General features: G+C 47.3%; 1 protein-coding gene across 2 annotated transcripts in view; it reads right to left on the bottom strand.

Annotated features, from left to right (window-relative positions):
• Abca1 (ATP binding cassette subfamily A member 1) overlaps positions 1 to 14,621 on the bottom strand; it is a 116,596-nt gene that overhangs the window by 30,401 nt on the left and 71,574 nt on the right. Inside the window, exons 14-27 of one of the 2 annotated variants that reach the window (XM_057790238.1) lie at positions 14,058 to 14,234; positions 13,390 to 13,612; positions 11,757 to 11,978; positions 10,559 to 10,763; positions 9,438 to 9,551; positions 6,936 to 7,107; positions 6,674 to 6,805; positions 5,931 to 6,073; positions 5,548 to 5,685; positions 4,831 to 5,051; positions 3,529 to 3,601; positions 2,441 to 2,643; positions 982 to 1,030; positions 685 to 798 (exon numbers count right to left, since the gene is read on the bottom strand). In XM_057790238.1, the coding sequence (XP_057646221.1) occupies positions 685 to 798; positions 982 to 1,030; positions 2,441 to 2,643; positions 3,529 to 3,601; positions 4,831 to 5,051; positions 5,548 to 5,685; positions 5,931 to 6,073; positions 6,674 to 6,805; positions 6,936 to 7,107; positions 9,438 to 9,551; positions 10,559 to 10,763; positions 11,757 to 11,978; positions 13,390 to 13,612; positions 14,058 to 14,234 (2,186 nt within the window). Of the gene's footprint in view, positions 1 to 684; positions 799 to 981; positions 1,031 to 2,440; positions 2,644 to 3,422; positions 3,502 to 3,528; positions 3,602 to 4,830; positions 5,052 to 5,547; positions 5,686 to 5,930; positions 6,074 to 6,673; positions 6,806 to 6,935; positions 7,108 to 9,437; positions 9,552 to 10,558; positions 10,764 to 11,756; positions 11,979 to 13,389; positions 13,613 to 14,057; positions 14,235 to 14,621 lie in introns of both variants that reach the window. The other variant, XM_057790237.1, reaches the window with a different exon arrangement.

The following is a 14,621-nucleotide window of genomic DNA, read 5'->3' as shown; positions in this document are numbered from 1 at the left end:
TCTCCTTCCTTTTTATATGCTTGATAAAAAGTGGACAAATTGAAAACTTCTAAGTCCTGACAATGAAATATGAATGCCGAACAAAAAGCCAGACCTATTTAGTGAGACTACAGGACCAAATAATTTTCTGTACCTAAGAACCATGCATCCTTGTCTGAGACAAATGACTCCTAAATGGGGTACTCAGTCTACAAATTTGTTTCATTTTGTAACTCCCTCTCCATCTCAAACATACATGGACACAGTCATCCACAATATGTATGTTTACGAACACAACCTCCCCTTTGATTCCTTCAAAATCAACCGTCCATTTAATAATTCTCATTCAATGCCTAAAACACAAAAGGTGTGCAAGAAAGTGGGACCCTACAGAAATGGCAACAGATAAATGGGCTCAGAGCGTGGCGGGGGGTCATCTTCTCATACCCACCTATGAAATTTTCCTATTTAATGGAGTGATAATGGTGGGCTTCTTCAGGTTTGACCAGACATGCCACATTGGGAAAGGGGCTTTCTCTCTCTCTCTCTCTCTCTCTCTCTCTCTCTCTCTCTCTCTTTCCACTTTTCTTTGGACCCTTTTAGGATCTGTGATCCTAGCCAAAGACCATCAAAGAAATAGCCGAGACACACATAAAAGACAAATTCAAGTTCAAACAACAGAACAAAGATCCTATCCGTTCATACCTGGGTCTATGTCAGAGTCATTTGGGTCTATAGCATCATCTTCAGTGAATGGGCGCAGACAGCTCTGCTTGTCCCCGAAGGCCCTCCTGTTTCGTCTTGCTGGCAAAGTACCATCTAAATGGGAAAAGGAAGGAGTCCCACAGCTTATCAAACACATCAAACCTTCCCACAGCAAACCCATAAGCTAAGAATGAGACTGCACCAGACTGATGCAAAGGGAAGGCTACAACAGGGGCTAGCTTCAACAGCCTGCAGAAAGCCTACCCGAACAGTGCACAGCCCACACATCCGGGTTACCTGAGGTCTCTGCATCCACCCCACTCTCTTCGGCCACTTTGAGGAATATCTGAAAAACCATAGCAGGAGGCAATGTAAGCACCTACTTTACCAAAGAACTTACCACTCCCCGTATCAGGTTGTGAAATCCCACATCAAGCCCTTAAGACCAAGAAGGTGGAGGCCACATTTATCAACAACAATTTTATCAGAGCCACTTGAGGGAGAAGCTGTTTTGGACAGAAAACCTGTCTTCATGTGTGATAGCTACCAATGCAGACGATTCTTTCCAAAATAAAACAAACTTTATGAGGGAGATGTTGACCCAGAATGAGGCAAGTCGCTTTTATCTGTGGTCCCAGACCTCTGAGCAGGACCACATTATGACGATTTATCCAAGACATAATGGCCAAAGGGGAATAGGTTCCTTTTTACTAGAAATAAACACTATAGTAGAGGAAATCTATACAAGGTCACTGATTTCCAAACCTATCAACAGACCACGCTGCAGGAAGCATGCAACAGAAGTTGCATACAAAGTCACGTCTCCAGAAATTTTGATTCAAAGGCACAGAGGGGAGCTTTAGAAATTTTACTGTCAGCCACAGATGAGTCTGCTGCACAATCTACACCAGGTGCCAGGCAAGTCAGAAATGTTTACACCCCTTCCAGCCTTGAAGGCTTGTGATGGTACGTCTCTAAAGAGAAGCGTCGCTAGATAGTAAAGATAACCCGAGCTTTGAAGTCCCAAAGCTAATACATAATCCCAGATCAACTTCCTACACTATTAATCTTCATTCTATGATCATTACATGAGCTTTCAATGTTTAAAACTCAACACCACCAGTGGAATGACACTGGTGTACTGACCACACTCCATGGCATGCCCACACCCAGGGGAGTTTGCCAACACAAATGGGGTCTATGTTTTTTTATTTGTTTTTTTTCTGAGAGAGAGAGAATATGAATTTGGATGGGTAGAGAGGTAGGAAGCAGGTCTGGAAGGAATTGGAAGAAGGGAATTAATATGCCCAAAATAAATTCTCCAAGAGTAAGTAAAAACATCATTTAAAAATATAAAATACAAAAACCAAAAATAATAAAATGAAAGAGGCCATGAATTTGAAGGAGAGCAGGAGAAATATATGGGAAGGTTTGGAGGGAGGAAGAGGAAGGGAGAAATGTTGTAAATAAATTATAATCGCAAAACTAAATAAACAAGATAAAAAAAATCACCAGCACCTGGCTCCAGTGGACTGCCCACAAATGTTAGCCATTTACTATATATGAGTGTTCACCACAGGTCACAACACTACTCACACCAGGGAGCAGTCCTGATACTTCTATACACTGCTCTCTGCCACTACACTCTTACTGGGGCTAGCATTACCCATATGTTAAAATCTCGGTAACCAACACTATAGCAATCATGTTCCAAGTGTGGGCTGCCTCCCTGGCCTTGGGACTGTTGCCGGCTTACTTCTTCTAGGGTGGTCTCTGAGATGCCGTAACTGGAGATGCCCAAATCTGAGAGGCGATCGTCAATCTCATGGAAGAGCTCCACAAAAGCTCCTTCCTTAGCAGCTTCGTAAGGTAGCACATAAGTCAGCTCGTGGCCGATGTCTTCCACCAGCCGGGCTTCTGACACATGCTTCCTGATGAGGTTGGAGATAGCAGAGACATCTGCGGGGACAAGAGCATGGTGCTACTTGGTCATCTCAGCTCTACAGTAAGAGCCAGCAGTCCCTGTCTTCACCCTTTGCCTGCATCTCAGAAGCACTACATAGACACCATATTCCTAAGATGCCAAAACCCATCACCCTGCTCGTCCTGGCCTGAAAACTCCAAGAGAGCAAAGATTGTCTCTAATTCACCTTTATTTCACCAAAGCTGGGTGCACTTATAGGTGCTGGGTATGGGCCAGAGATTGAAACCTTGTATCTACAGTGTATGTACCAGGACTCTTCGATGGAAGAGGAATTTGTAAATCATAAAGACTCTGCCCTTCTGTAAACTTTCAGATAAGGCTATTCTTTATTTACTTCTGAAGATGGCTAATCAAACAGTTTATGAGAGCAGAACTCTTCCTGCATAAATCCAGCTGTTGGGACCGGGTAGAGACAGCCAGCTCGGTATTTTTATTCCATATGCCGCTGGGGATACTAGTCCCTCATAGGCACTCCTCGAGGGAAATGGAAACGATATTCTTCATCTCCTAGGCTCTCACCTTTCTTATGTGTTGAGTTCAACTCCCTTCCTGCTGGCTTGGTCCTCCAACACCTCATCTAGGAGCCACTCCTCCCAAGGCATTCCCCAGACTCCCAGTGACCTCAGTTCTCTGAGATACTGCCCTTCCAGCCCCGAGACCAAGCCCCATGCTCCCCAGCAAGCGTTAGGCAAAGCCACCACCAAGCTGCATTCACTCCCTCCGCCACCCCGTCCAGCCCAGCCCAGCAGCAAACCTTGAGTCAGCGCCACCAGCCTCTGCACCTCTCCTCCTCCGCCTCCACTCTGCCCAGCTGCGGGGAGCTCAGGCACCACCTGAATAAGAAACCCCAGAGTCCTTACCGATGGTCAGCGTGTCACTTTCATGGTCGCTGCCCAGGCCAGCATCAGAACTGCTCTGAGAAACACTGTCCTCCTGATGGCAAAGAAGGAGGTGAGAACGGGTCAGGGGGCGAGCCGGGTACAGACACCACCACCTTTGAGTGAGAGAGCATCCAGGCAGTTCTACTGTCGACAGCCAGAGCAGAAAGCTTGCCCTGCGAAGTATGCAGCTGGCAGCCATGTTTCAGAGGCCCCTGCTACGGGGTGTGGGTTCTATGTGTGTGTTCTTAGCCTGACTGAATATGGTAAGAGAGGTCGGCATACTGACAGTCAACAGAACTGTGTGGCATTAGATCCATGCTGCCATGGGACATTTGCCTGCGGTCCCAGCAAGGGATTTACCTGATCGCTTATGTAGTTTAATATTTCCCAATGGTAATATGCATTCAGTTGCTCAGGCACCCTTCTTAACATGAAGATATGGATTCAGGCGGTCTGAACAACGAGGCTCAGGTCACCAGGTTTCTACCAAACTCCCAGTGGAGCCTGACGTCGCCAGTCCTCAGAACTCACCTGAGTAAGTGAATAAGGAGCCTCCAGCTACAAGGAAAGTAAGTAGCTAAGAGTTCAAAGCTGGGTGCGGGGCTCAGGTAGACGGTATGGTTTGATTACACATAGAAATCTCAAAAGAGAAGCAAACCAGATCCAGGGTTCTAGTCCTATACATGACGCATTTGCTGGGAGACTCTGACTATGCTACAGATTCCTACAAGGCTCACCTCCTTCCTCTGAGACTATGAGCATAATATTGTTTTCCCTGCATCAGTCTATATGTTGAGATGAAGATGTGAAAAAATATTAGAACGAAAATGCACTGTTACCATTACTTTCTCTTAAACCCACATGTTATACATGGGGTACGGCTGTGTATAATAGATATTCGATGTTCCATAGTTTCAAAGTTAGGGTCAATGAGATTTAAAGGCAATAAGCAGTAATGGCAGGGCATTTTGAAGCCAAGGCTCTTCTTACATCTTGGCAAGTCTCTTTCCTTTGACAGAATAAAGCCCTCAAAGAACTTTCTCCATCACCCAGGGTTAGTACCAGAGGGAAACGAGAATGGGCTGCAACAGAACTAGCGGTTGGAACAGCGGTCTCCCGGGCTTTCCACGCGGGAGCTGTGATGCATTACAACAGGCCCACAAAGCAAGAGGAACACTGCCATATCTTGGCCACATGGCGCACGATGCACAAGCCATCTAAGCCAACAAGCCCTGGCTGCCTAGTCCCCACACAAAGCCGAGCCTCAAGATTGCCGCTCACCTTTTTCAGACACGACACAGTGCTGCTACTGTTCCTGCAGGAACTGAGAGATGATTCCACGTCTTTCTTGACCAGGGTCAGGTAGTAACCTGTTCCCAGCTGGTTCTTCAGAAAGAGGGAAGAGCCCACACAGCACAGTTTCCCGTGGGAAATGATGGCAATTCTGTCCCCCAGGATGTCAGCTTCATCCATGTGGTGTGTAGACAAGATAATGGTGCGGCCTGCCAGGCACAAGCACAAGGAGATGTGACCGTGGGGCCTGTCCGTTCTTGTTGCTCATAATGGCAAAGACAACAGAGATGTCGCATATGAGAAGGATCTCAGGGAGGCCCTTAACCTCTGTAGGCGTGACCCCAGGATGGCAAAGCTTGGGGTACAGCTGTTGCATTGTTACAGAAAGGGGGGTAGTATTTATCTGGGAACCTGTCCTATGGAGTGGGCTAAGAGGTTTACAGACATTCCCCTTAGTCAGGGCAAAACAAACAAGAACACAGACTCTATGCTCCACAGCACAGGGTAACTACACACACGTGTGTGCCTATGCCCTTTCTGCTCTCCAGGTCAGCCCTTAAATAACAAAACATAAGCTTTAAGTATCACACAAACCAGGCATCCTTCCTCCCCCAGGACAGAAAAGAAATTCTGTTACCCTAACAAAAACAGCCACAACACTCAAGAGCCACCCTGCACCCCAGCTTCATGAATAAGAGTGTGTACCTTGTCGATACTTCAGCAGGAGCTCCCATATTCCCCTGCGAGAGTAAGGGTCCACACCTGCTGTGGGTTCATCCAGAATGACAACCTTGGATCCACCCACAAAGGCCAAGGCCACAGACAGTTTCCTCTGCATCCCGCCTACAAAACAGAGCAATGCACAACCTCACATGGTGAGCGGGGATGCGAGGTGGTGGTGGGGGTGGTGGTGAGAGATGGCTGCAGGCATCCAGATGAAGACAGAGCATGGAGAGGACAGGCTACCGTGACCTGGAGACACGGAGGGGGAACAGGCGACTAGGACCACCCACCCAGTCTTGGACCCTGGGGTCTTTTTCTGGAGGAGGAAGGAAAGGAAGACGGAGAAGGAAGGTCCCAGAGCTCACCTGAGAGCTGGTTGGTTTTGCTCTTCAGCTTGCTGGGGGGTAAGCCGACATCCAGGGCCATCTGCTCCATCTCTGCTTTCACGTGCTTCTCCGAGAGCCCCTTCAGGCGGGCGTAGAACCAGATATGCTCTTCAACGGTCAGCCTGGAGGACAGAGGCGTAGGTCAGCCCTGGGTTCTGCAGGATGTATGTCCCCTGCCTATTTTTCTTCTCTTCCACCTCGTCCTTGCCTTTGAAAAATAGTCAGTTTCTAGAAACAGTAACCAGAAGGAAGAACTCAGGGTACACAGATAATGGGCCATCATAGGAACTGCTTGGGAGATAATGGATCGTTTAAATCCTATTCCTTGCAGGCCTGGTCACAGGACTTCTTAGAGTTAAAACTTGAAATCCCAGCTTCTCATATGGTTCTCACTTCACTGTTCTGTTAACCAAGTTGGTTCAGGATTCACTTGGAGTCAATGACCCTCAACGGGTCTCAAGGTCTGAGTCTAAGGAAAGGGAGAACCCTGGGAAGCCCAGAAGCCCAAGTAACTGGATTTAGATAAGAGAACATTAAGACAACTTCACCTCCTTTTTCCTCTGAAATCAAAAGGCAACTTGGCCACCTTGGGCCATGAGAGGTAAGTCCTTCCACCTTGCACCCCAAGAAGGGAAATTCTTGAGTACCACTCTACTGAGAACACCAGGACTCCCAGGTCACACACCAGAAAGGGTGGCGCTCTGTATGCTTCTGCTACTCACATGTCAAACAACACATTATGCTGGGGACAGACGCCCAGGTTCTGCCGGATGGAGCTCATCTCAGAGCGAATGTCCTTTCCCAGGATGTAGGCAGTGCCAGAAGTTGGGGGGAACAACCCAGTGAGGATTGACCTGAGGGCAAGAGTAACAAATTCAAGAGCCAGGTAGACCCAGCCTCACCTCTCCTCAGTGGCCTTAGGTCTACATTTCTAAGCCAGGGTTTCCCGCAGCAGATCTTGTGAGAGCCACGCCCTTTTCTTACATGGTGGTGGTCTTCCCCGCTCCATTGTGACCCAGGAAGGAGGTGATCTGGCCCTCGTAAAAATTAAGCGCCAAGCCATCCACAGCCACCTTCATGCCATCTCGGTAAACCTTCACCAGGTTCTGAATGGACACACCCAGCCTCAGGTGAGTGGGTTCCTCTTCCATACAGACTGTGACAGGAGAAAAGAGACAGAGGTGAACCCACAGGACTCACTGACCTGACCAGCAGTGTGACCAAATACGAAAGTCAGTGCTTAGACCTTCAGGACAAGCTTTTCTCCCTGCTCAACCTTTAACACTGCACATACACAGAAGATAAAATAATTAAAGCTTTTCAGGGGCATGCGTGCTGATGGTAGGGATGAACACTAGTCTGTTAATAAAAATGGGCTGCACAGATGATTAAAATACAGGATGCCAACTGTCATTTTAAAAAACATAGCTAAAAGTGTCATTGATGCTCATACCATAGAATACTCCTCAGTAAGAAAAGGCAATAAACTATTAAAACACATCATAATGGATCTCAAAAGGATTATACTGAGTGAGGAAAAGATCCACTCTCAAAACTTGCCTATTATCTAGTTCCATCTCCATAATATCCAGGAAATAACAAAACTATAAGGGTCAGGAAGAAATGAACGACTAACAGACATCAGAGAGTAAAATGGAAGGGAGAACTAACCAGGACTGTTCAGCAGTATCAAGAGAGAACTCTGGAGTGAAGAAACGGTTCTGCATCTTGATTGGTAAGACAGAGCACAAATCTACACACATGAACAAATTTCTCAGACCTCAAAAACGAGTGTGAGATAAGGAATCGAATGATCTGTGAACTACACCAATGCCAGCTTCAAACTATCCTTCGGTTTTAGGTTTGGAAACTACACTTGAGTTATGCATGGTGTTACTACCTTGGGGGAACCCATGAAGAGAATAAAGGAACTCCCTCACATTCTTGTCTGGCAACGCCTTGTGAGTCTATTATTGTAAAATAAGCAGAGTCCTTTGTGTGGCTGGGTGGTTGTTCAGGAATGGGAGCAACTGAGGGCTGAGAACAGACAGGCAGCCTAGGGAAGGGGATGCTGGGCCGGAGGCTGAAGAGCAGGAAAGCAAGAGTTTGAAAGTCAGGCAAGAGAGTGGAAGAAAAGGCTGCACTGTGGGAGGAAGCCCTGTAGACAAGATCTGGATGTGGAAGAACACAACATGGTCCAGGCACACAGGGAGAGGTACTGAAAGAAGAGAACAGTGGGGAAAGGAGCAGGACAGTGCATGGGGCACCACATGAAGGACATCATCTTTAACCACCGGAGAGCCAAAGAAGGGGACAGAAGAGAAACCTATGATAGCATAGGAAGGAAGCAGATCTACTGACGGTGTAGGGGAGAAGCAGATCTACTGACGGTGCAGGGGAGAAGCAGATCTACTGATGGTGTACGGGAGAAGCAGATCTACTGACGGTGCAGGGGAGAAGCAGATCTACTGACGGTGTACGGGAGAAGCAGATCTACTGATGGTGTAGGGGAGAAGCAGATCTACTGACGGTGTAGGGGAGAAGCAGATCTACTGATGGTGTAGGGGAGAAGCAGATCTACTGATGGTATGGGGGGAACCAGACCTACGGACAGTGTAGGGGAGAAGCAGATCTACTGACAGTGTAGGGGAGAAGCACATCTACTGACAGTGCAGAGGAGAAGCAGATCAGCTGACGGTGTAGGGGAGAAGTGGATCTACTGACGGTGTAGGGGAGAAGCAGATCTACTGATGGTGTAGGGGGGAAGCAGATCTACTGATGGTGTAGGGGGGAAGCAGATCTAATGATGGTGTAGGGGGGAAGCAGATCTACTGATGGTGTAGGGGGGAAGCAGATCTACTGACGGTGCAGAGGAGAAGCAGATCAGCTGATGGTGCAGGGGAGAAACAGATCTATTGACGGTGTAGGGGAGAAGCAGATCGGCTGATAATATAGAAAGGAAGCTGACTATGCTCAATGCAGAAGGAAGCCATACTGAGCACAAAGACACAACCACAAAACCTGGATAACTGAGGCATCTCTACTGGTAGTCAGGAACTAGGAGAGGTTTAGAGTCCTGTGTAAAGAAGGGTAAGAAGCTATGGTGCACAGGCTGAGTCCATTGCTGGCATAGAGCACCACAGCCAGGCAGGCAGAGAGATTAGGTCCACAATCATGGCTAACTCCCCATTCCTCCTGTTTTCGCACACCAGCACAATTGTCCAAGAAGGGGACATAAGGGTATACTGACCACACTATACTTTCTGTCCCACAAGTCAGGAGACGAAGGTACGGCTCCTCAGGAGCCCTACAGGATTCCCAATAAGCCAGTGAAGACAGCAACGGCATGGGTGTATTGGGAAAGGGAGCACTGCATGGGAATTTTCTGCCTCTACTGTGGCTTTGAATGCTTCTAAACAGAAGAGAGATGGCCTTTCCTAGTGGGATAGCAGCACCAAGTGTAGGGAGGCACATCAGGGTACTTACTTTCTGATGCTCCTTTCTGGCCGGAACCAAGGTGACTCTTCTCTTCACTTTCCTCCCCGAACCAGTAGGATTTGGTACAAGGGAAATACCAGGGCCTGGGAATCCCATACTGCCCTGAAAGCAAAGCACAGGCATGACCCAAGCTGAGGTCATCCCAGCACCTCTGACGTTTTCTAGCCAGACCCTCTTCCTCCTTGACACAGTCTTGGGAGAAGCAAGAGACTGGCACTGAGGTGGAGGCAGACCACTAACGCTTACTCAGACTTACTATGTAGATCGTATATTCCGCACCTCCCCATGGCTTCCCAACAACCCCAGATGGCAACACCATCCTCACTTTAGAGACGAGCAAAAGGAAGGCCATGGAGCCTACCCAAGATCACTTACCCAGTAAATATGGATTCAGAATTTGAATCTCAATCTATATGACGCAATTTGTATATTCAATGGAGGAAGGGTCAAAATGCAGATAGGTTCAAAAAAATTACACATAGACTTCCTTGCAAGAGAGTCGGAGGGTGAACAAAAGCCTAACTCCACCTCCTAAAATCTGATCTTGTGCGGAAATGCATCCCAAGGAGAGCATCAAAAGTGTTACTGAATACTAATTTGACTTAAACCATGTGTAAGTGCTAAGACCTAATGATTGATATATATAACCTATAACTAAGAATCAGAAGCTCTCCTAAGGCTTATATCACTGGAGACAAAGAATCCAGAACCCAGCCAGCACCGAGAGGAATCTACCAGACTCTGACCCAGTGTGGTTCAACTGGGGTCATCTCTAAGCACCAACACTTAACAGCCATCTTACCTCAGGCAAATCATTAAATTCTCAGCTAGATCTCTCCTACAGCAAGAGCCCAAAGCAGTCTCTAGAACCAGAGGGTGTAAAGTTCTTTGCACAGTACCAGGTACACTGGGCTCAAGCATGCTTGACCCGGTGGTACTAACAGATGCACTTTCAGCACAGGTGATTTTCCTTGTACCGTTTGCTTTTCACAGGTTTAAAATCAATTCCTGGGAGCCCCCTCAGCCTTCAGCAATTGCAACACGAAGAAAGGACAGATCTATAGGCAGACAAGGTCAGTTAGCCAAAGCGGTCTGGAAGTGTGGGGTACCTGGAAAGACGGCTTCGATGTACCATGTCATCACTCCATAGAGGAAGGTGTCAAACAGCATCATGGACACTGCGGTGGTGAGATTAAAGCCGTCTTCCTCCACTGGGCTCTCGAAGAGATTGTCCCATTGCACCCCTATGCCTTGTTCCTCAAAAAGGGCAAAGTATTCACAGCCAAATCCAAAAGCCACGGGAGACAGAAGACTCTAAGAGAAAGAGAAAGAGCAACGGTAAAGGGTCTAAGTCCTTGTCTCTCTCATTTTTCTCTTCTAATGTAAATTCTACCTTGAGAAATTCGAGTTTGCTAATGACATCAATTATAAGGCATGCAAGCGTTCTCCTGGAGCCCCTTTGGAGATGCGGACTCTCCTGTAGCATCCAAAATGATCTCATTTACAAGCACTCATTATGCACGACATTTCAGAAATGCACACGTGAGAGGAGGGGAGACTTTCAGAACTGTATGCTTCCCAAGATATTCCAAGGCACAAAAATCATGTCCTACATTCAGCCTCATACTGACGTTCATCAAAGACTTTTCCCCTGATGAGTCATTCCTACATTCAGCTGCATACTGACGTTCATCAAAGACTTTCCCCCTGATCAGTAATTGAATATTCAGGATCAGAGGAGCCACTTTAAGGCTTGACATTCATGGGACTCAGCCTGAGGTACTGGCCCCATGCTGAGAGCCTACTAATATCGTAGCAGTGACCCACGGGGCAGTTAGTGAGTGGCTCTTACTGGGGTTCTCACATGCTCAAAGACCACACCTAAACTGTAAAAAAAAGGGGGGGGGGGTGTCCTGATCAGGGATCTGTACAGGGGAAGTCATGTTGAGTCTTGTTCAGCTCAGAAAATATTACCCAAGTCAAATACCAGAATGGATAAAAGAAAGACGCGGGTCATTAATGAACCACTTGGGGCCTCAAGCTAGCCATGGTCATGATTTTGCTGTGAGCTCATTATGACCAAAGAGCTAGAAGCTAAGGGGTAGTCATGATATCTACTGTCTCTACTAGATCCATTTCCCAATGTTATTCACATCCAACCAGTTACAATCTGATTTCTGGGGGAAAAAATCAAATCCAACCAGTGTTCACTATAAGGGCAAAGGAGAACCAACTTAGTTCAAGAGGAGAACAGAGTGAATGTAAACCCCCAGGGGCCAAGGGTCTGGAAAGACCAAAATTACTCACAGCGAAGATCTTGATGGAGAAGCCCACATAGTCCTGCCAGGCTACACACAGGACGTAGGGCAGATAGAGCGTGAAGTAGATGATGCCCCCACAGGCTGCTGCCAGGTTAGCCCGGGAAAAGAGCGTGCTAATGAGGAAACACTGTAGGATGGTCACCACGGCAAACACAGACAGGAAGACGAACACCACGCTGGGGTCACTGTAGGGCAGCAGGTTTCCTAACTGGAAAGGAAGAGCCTGGATAAGTGTGTGGCCTTGGCAAGCCCAATCACTTGCTCATGGGATCTTAATGGTGGTTTTAACTCATAATTCTTTACGCTGTTCCATTTTCTGAAGTAGAAATCAAACCCAGGAGAAATAAGTTACTTGAGACTACACATGGGAAGAAAAAAAAATCACAGCAGAATTACAGTACGTGCAAAGTCCATGACCTTGTACGTGACCACAGTGGACAATTTTGCTCTATTTCTCACAGAGATAATGACACCTGGCTTCTCCTTGTCTAAGGACAATGACTGCCTCTAAGGAAATGTTATGTAAGACAACAGCCCACACATCCTTTCTCTCCAAAAAACTAGAAATAGGCCAGGCAACCTTAACCTTTCCCTGGTAGCTACAAAGGCTTCATTCATGCACACAACTAAATAGCTGTGAATATTCTGAGCCCTGAGCTCATCTGTAGTGACCGTGGACAGTGAAGCAGGCCCAGTCAACATGCAGCTGCCTTTATCAGCTCTCATACACTGGCCACAGGACCCTCTACCCTTATCACAAGATTTAGGCCCTTGCCCTCAGATACCAGAGCATGAGAAGAAGGGTTGGTTCAGAAGTGCAAGCAAATCAATCCTGGTTCCGTCAGGTGCTTCAGTGAGGCTCTGGCCTGCCCTGAGCACCCAATGGGCTATTGTGAGGAGGGTACAATGAGGCAGCCCACAGCATGTAATCTACACTGGTGCTGGCACCAGCGAGTGCTCAAGAGTAATATACCGTAGCTAGTATAAAGATGAATGCTACACCCTCTTGCTTTGCGCTCTGTCTCTCTCCTAGAAAACACTAACTTTTGCAAGAGGCATCTTTGTGTGAAATGACTGTTGAGGCAAGCTTTGTGTATGAGACAAAAACTTCACCGCCCAGATTCCACTTTAAGGGAGGGCTTACCTGCCTATAGGTAAAAGACACCCAGATGTTAGCATCTCTGCTGTCCTAGCAAGGAGAGCTACCGGGCCCTGGAATACCCCTTTCCCTGGTGAGACCCCATCCAATAACTGACTAAATGGAAAAGAGGATGTCAGGCCTTGGGGATAAGAATGTGGACAGCTCAATGTGGGAACTCTCTATTCTCCTGTGTACTCTTTAGAGCACCCACACTGGGCTGCTGAATCATGGTTCAGTTCCTCTTTCCGCAAGACCCAGCATGCACGCCATCCCTCTAGACACTGATCCCGCCTAATACCCAGATATCAAAGTTGGCCTCAGCCTCTTCCTCCAGACATCCAAACTTGTAATAGTGAATAACCTTCTGATCAAAGACTTGAAAAGAATCCCTGCCCAATACTCCTAATGGTCAAGCCTTAAGTACACAGTGTGGTACAGGTAAATTTGTCCTTTTCTGGAAGGAGTGAGGCCACCTTACCTTCAAGATGACTACCAGCAGGCCAGCACTCACAAGCAGAGGGATGAGGCTGCTGACGAACCAGCTAAACCAGAGAATGCCATTGTCCAGGCCCATGATCCGCATGGTCTCCTTCAACCGCGCCTCCTTCTCATACACGATGCCCTTGATGATGACAGCCACAGAGTAAATCCAGGCCAGGGTCATGAAGAGGGGCATGGACCGGCTCATCACCCGCAGGAAACTGGAGGCACAGACAGAGAGCATGGGAAACATGAAAGAGACACACATAAGCCAGGCTTAGATTTAAGCTCTTGCACATTGGAGGAAAAACTATGTTTGGGTCACCAAGGGAAGGCCCACTGGACTCTCAAATGACCTAATGCTTCATTAGCAGTAGATAGAGATGAGACAGAACCCAGGCTGACAGAGTATAGCCATCCAAGATTTCTTTAGGGGGTTACTTTAATAACCAGAAAATGGTAGGGGTAATAGTAAAATAAAGTTAAGTAACTTTACTAAGTACTAAACATTAAGGGTGGGGGTAGAATTCAACTTGGTCTCTCCCTGAGGTTCAGTGTCTCTAAGGCCACCTCCTATGGACTTGCTTTTACTCCCATGCTATGCAGAAACACGCATGGACAATGCACTCTACATGAATGAAGACGCTGGCTTGTTGGTACACTCACATGTCGTCAACGTAACAGGGGTAGGGCATCTGCTGCATGTAGACACCCGTTGTCTTCTCAGTCCCTGTCAGCACTCTGATGATCGCCTGCTCTACCACATCCTGCAAGTAGGCGAAGCCCCCCCAGACATAGCGCATATCCTCGAAGGGGTCAGCCCGGGGACCCGGGTCCCAGTACCTAGAACCGAACGATAGGTGATCAAACATTTCTACAAGGCACACACTGGAAAATCCATTACCCACAGTGCCCCACACTTCCTTGGCTACTCTTCCTGTTTCTTATCTCCTATTCTTATCTCAGTTACAAGTACATAGATTCCTGAATAAAAATAAACACCATGAACACACTCCTTGAGGGTCTGTTTTTCTTTCCTCTTTAATGGCGACCTAACATGGCATCAGATGCGCATACTAAAATTTCCCCAGCCAGCTCACTTTCATCGGCTGTCTGCCTCTTTTTATAAAAATGTGTCTGCCTAGCCCGGAGACCCCAAAGGCTTTCCTTTCTTCCTCCTGACTTTTAAGTCCTTTGGATTAATCTTTTGAAGAGGAATGCTGAAACAGA

Source organism: Chionomys nivalis, chromosome 16 (assembly GCF_950005125.1).
Source record: "Chionomys nivalis chromosome 16, mChiNiv1.1, whole genome shotgun sequence".
In the NCBI taxonomy this organism is placed as follows: Eukaryota; Metazoa; Chordata; class Mammalia; order Rodentia; family Cricetidae; genus Chionomys; species Chionomys nivalis.
Note: the sequence above shows the minus strand (reverse complement) of the source record. Positions and strands in the feature narration are given on the sequence as shown.